General features: G+C 47.1%; 1 protein-coding gene across 1 annotated transcript; it reads left to right on the top strand.

The window, feature by feature from the left end:
* The first annotated feature begins 6 nt into the window (after positions 1–6).
* Positions 7–3,766, top strand: TMEM185B (transmembrane protein 185B). Its single transcript, XM_008588168.1, has one exon. The coding sequence runs from the start codon at positions 147–149 to the stop codon at positions 1,197–1,199; it is 1,053 nt and encodes a 350-aa protein (XP_008586390.1). The 5' UTR covers positions 7–146; the 3' UTR covers positions 1,200–3,766.
* The last annotated feature ends 235 nt before the right edge of the window (positions 3,767–4,001 follow it).

Genomic DNA, 4,001 nt, shown 5'->3' with positions numbered 1-4,001 from the left:
CCGCACCGCGGCTCCCAGCCTCCTCCCGGCCCGCCCCCGGCCGCTGCCCACCTGGAGCCGGCGTAGGCCGGGCGAGAGAGCGAGGGAGACGCGAGCGCGGAGCGACGCGGAGGGGCAGGCCCGGGCGACCGGCGGCGGCCTCCGCCATGAACCCCAGAGGCCTGTTCCAGGACTTCAACCCGAGTAAGTTCCTCATCTACGCCTGCCTGCTGCTCTTCTCAGTGCTGCTGCCCCTCCGCCTGGACGGCATCATCCTGTGGAGCTACTGGGCCGTCTTCGCCCCGATATGGCTGTGGAAGCTCCTGGTCCTCGCGGGCGCCTCGGTGGGCGCAGGCGTTTGGGTCCGCAACCCTCGCTACCGCACCGAGGGCGAGGCCTGTGTGGAGTTCAAAGCCATGCTGATCGCCGTGGGCATCCACCTGCTGCTGCTCATGTTCGAAGTCCTGGTCTGCGACAGGGTGGAGAGGGGGACCCACTTCTGGCTGCTGGTCTTTATGCCACTCTTCTTCGTGTCCCCTGTTTCCGTGGCCGCCTGCGTCTGGGGCTTTCAGCATGATAGGTCCCTGGAACTGGAGATCCTGTGCTCGGTCAACATCCTGCAGTTCATCTTCATCGCCCTGAGGCTGGACAGGATTATCCACTGGCCGTGGCTGGTGGTATTCGTGCCCCTGTGGATCCTTATGTCGTTCCTTTGCCTGGTCGTCCTGTATTACATCGTCTGGTCTCTCCTGTTCCTGCGGTCCTTGGATGTGGTTGCCGAGCAGCGAAGAACGCACGTAACCATGGCCATCAGCTGGATAACGATTGTCGTGCCCCTGCTCACTTTTGAGGTCCTACTGGTTCACAGATTGGATGGTCACAACGCACTCTCTTACATCTCCATATTTGTCCCCCTCTGGCTTTCGTTAATAACTTTAATGGCCACAACATTTAGGCGAAAGGGGGGTAATCATTGGTGGTTTGGTATTCGCAGAGATTTCTGTCAGTTTCTGCTTGAAATTTTCCCATTTCTAAGAGAATATGGGAACATTTCATATGATCTCCATCATGAAGATAGTGAAGATGCTGAAGAAACATCAATTCCAGAAGTTCCAAAAATTGCTCCAATGTTTGGAAAGAAGGCTAGGGTAGTTATAACGCAGAGCCCTGGAAAATATGTCCCCCCACCTCCCAAGTTAAATATTGATATGCCAGACTAAATCCTCCTCTAGGGAGGGCCCATCGTGGAATAGAAACCATATGGACACCCAAATATCCACCTTGCTTTGGCCCCTTTGTTTATCCATCAAACCTGGAACTGAAAATGGGCTCCAAACACCGTCATCTCATGCCTTGTTCGTGATTGATGCCTATCAGTGACTCATTAGTACGCACCATAGATAGAGGTTATTTTAATATATGGTTGTGTGCAGTGTGTACATGTGTGGGAGAAACTGCTTCCCAGGTCGGTGCTCTTAAGAGCTAGCTGGGGACAGTAAGCTGAATTGTTTTAGTAGGTAGGTCCTCAAAAGGAGTAACTACACAGCTGGGTTTTTTTAAGTGCTCCTATATCTATGAAAAGTATTGTTTAAAGAAGTATTTTTATACAGTGCTAGTCTAAAAATGTATTTCAGATTGTGCCTGTTGTAATATAGCAAGTGTAAAAAATCCCTTTTCGCACCACTTGTTTATAAACCTCATAGTTGTTACTTTCAGTGTTCCTACTGTTAGAATAGTTTTTCTTGGGCTTTGCTGATACTTGCTCTTTAATAGTCTAATAGGTGAATTTTTCTAATGGAGTGAACCCATACATACATAGTATTTATATGAATATTTTAGCAGCATAATATGCTGTATTCTGGTTCTCTGCAGTACAATGTATTATGTTAAAGTATTTTTTTAAGTTTATATGTGAAGATACATGTCTATTGCAGATGTCCTTAAAGACTGCATAAAACATTAATATGTACCTAATGTGGGATCTTATCAAAGTACTAGGCATGACTGTAGAAATTGAAAATCCCATGGATCTTAATATACAGGTGTTAAATGACGGATGTCTGCACAGTTTTAAGATCTGTCTTAGTGCCCATTAGTAAAGAGAGGAGCCATCACTCTTTGGGAGCGAGTGGCATGCTCTGGTGTGATACCAGGCCATATAGTGACACTGTTATAGCACCTTGGATTTTTCCCCACTGGTAGTAACATCTCATTAGATACAACCAATATAAGCAACAAGTGGTTTGTCCATTTCTAAAAATCTGAGAATATTAGTTGGTCATAATATAAAGCATTCCTTGTCAATGGAAGGCTGGAGAGAGTGGCCTTAACCAAAAATAGCCAGCAGGATCAGGTGTTATTTTAAGGTCCAAACTTTGATCTGTCAGCAACAGATCTGTAAGCAATTCAGGTTGGTTGGGTATTTTTGTCTGTTTGTTTGTTTAGGTAAGTACAATGTTTATTTAGGTACTGGCAGTACACCAGGCAATCAGAAGGGCAAAAGCCAGATCTTGCAAGAGTTAATGTTCTTCTGACTGAGAATGAACACTTTCAAAAAAAGTTAAGCTAAAAAGGAGCATAGATGTTATTATTGGGGAGAATATTGGAGGGATCCAGTTTTATTAGCAACTTATTTAAAATGATCTAAATTGGGTTCCATGTGAATTAAATAAATAACTCTACCCTTTGCCCTGGCCACAAGGCAAACCTGTTTGGTTTGGAGAAAAAGGTAAACCTAGATTCACTATTTTTGCCCTATGTAGAACATGTTCTAATGACATACTCAGTGCACATGCTAGCAACAAATGCTAGCATCAAAAGCCAGCCCTGGGAACCTGAGTGCCTGAAGGCCTGAGGGTGACCATTGCTCAGCTTAGTTTAGTTGGCTGGGACAGAGCTGAGGTCTCTCTCTTTCACACACACTGTGGGTTTACACCAGCCAGCACTGTGGGAAGCAGCCCTGAGCATTAGTGGATGTAATATTTCATAAATAAGGATTCATTCATTCATTTCCTCAACAAATATTTATTGAGGACCTACCCTGAGCCAGGCATGGTGCTAGGCATTGGGGATACAGTGGGGAGAAATTCAAATGTGGCCCCTGCCTACGCAGAGTACACAGTGAGAAGCATGTGTTGCACCTCCTTGTGACAGAGAGAGACAGTGCTTGTCACAACAGCGCACTGTGGGAGGGAATGAGCCAAGAGTGGTTGTGCAAAAAGCATGAGAGGGTGCTGCTGGCCTCAGAATGACCTTCCCCTAAAATTTCAGTCCTATCTGTGTTCTCAGGAGCCCAGTGCTCCCCAGTACCCCCTCCACTCCCTGAGACTATCCAGAAGGCATCACGTACACGTCAGTAAGAAAGTAGAGGAGCAGGCGCTGCTGGAGGAATTGGGAGGCAGGTTTAGGATCACTAGCCCCTCCTGTTTACAGTTTCAGGCTAGGGGCTTGGTGGCTCCTGGGGCACTCTGCCTAACTGTGATGGGTCCTTCACACCCACCTAGCCCACCTTACCTGTTCTACCCCAAGGTGTGTGTCTGGTGTTGAAAGGCCAATATCTAGAATATAACAACCTTTCTCACTCAGTAGGCCATCTCGTCAGGCCTCTCTCCTGCATCAACCACTAGGCAAAAACAGCACAAGTGACAGGCTGTAGAAAGTTGTTTGTAAAGTTGATACAACCTCACCTGTGCCTGGGGATTCACCTAATTGCCATGCAACACTGTCCACAATGTTTAGCATGTATCAAGTTTTGTAACTAGTTTCTCCTATAAAATGGTCAGTCAGCTTTTGCTGCAGAAATCTCAGTGGACTGCAACTACAAATTCTCATTCTGAGAAGTCTACAAGTTGGCTTCTGGGTTACACTCCAGGCCAGGTCTGTCCGGGTCTGCTCCACAACTGTCCTGTATTCTGGGTCTCTGGCTGAAGGAGCAGCATTCCCTGGGCTGTGTTCTTTCTGATGGCAGAAGCAGAAGCTGAGCCAGACCGTGCAAGCACACGTGTAGCCTCTGCATAGGGGGC

This window comes from Galeopterus variegatus, unplaced genomic scaffold (assembly GCF_000696425.1).
Source record: "Galeopterus variegatus unplaced genomic scaffold, G_variegatus-3.0.2 Scaffold123, whole genome shotgun sequence".
In the NCBI taxonomy this organism is placed as follows: Eukaryota; Metazoa; Chordata; class Mammalia; order Dermoptera; family Cynocephalidae; genus Galeopterus; species Galeopterus variegatus.
Note: the sequence above shows the minus strand (reverse complement) of the source record. Positions and strands in the feature narration are given on the sequence as shown.

Bases quoted from the DNA above. Each gene is read 5' to 3' on its own strand.
- TMEM185B (XM_008588168.1), top strand. From the start codon at position 147: ATGAACCCCAGAGGCCTGTTCCAGGACTTCAACCCGAGTAAGTTCCTC.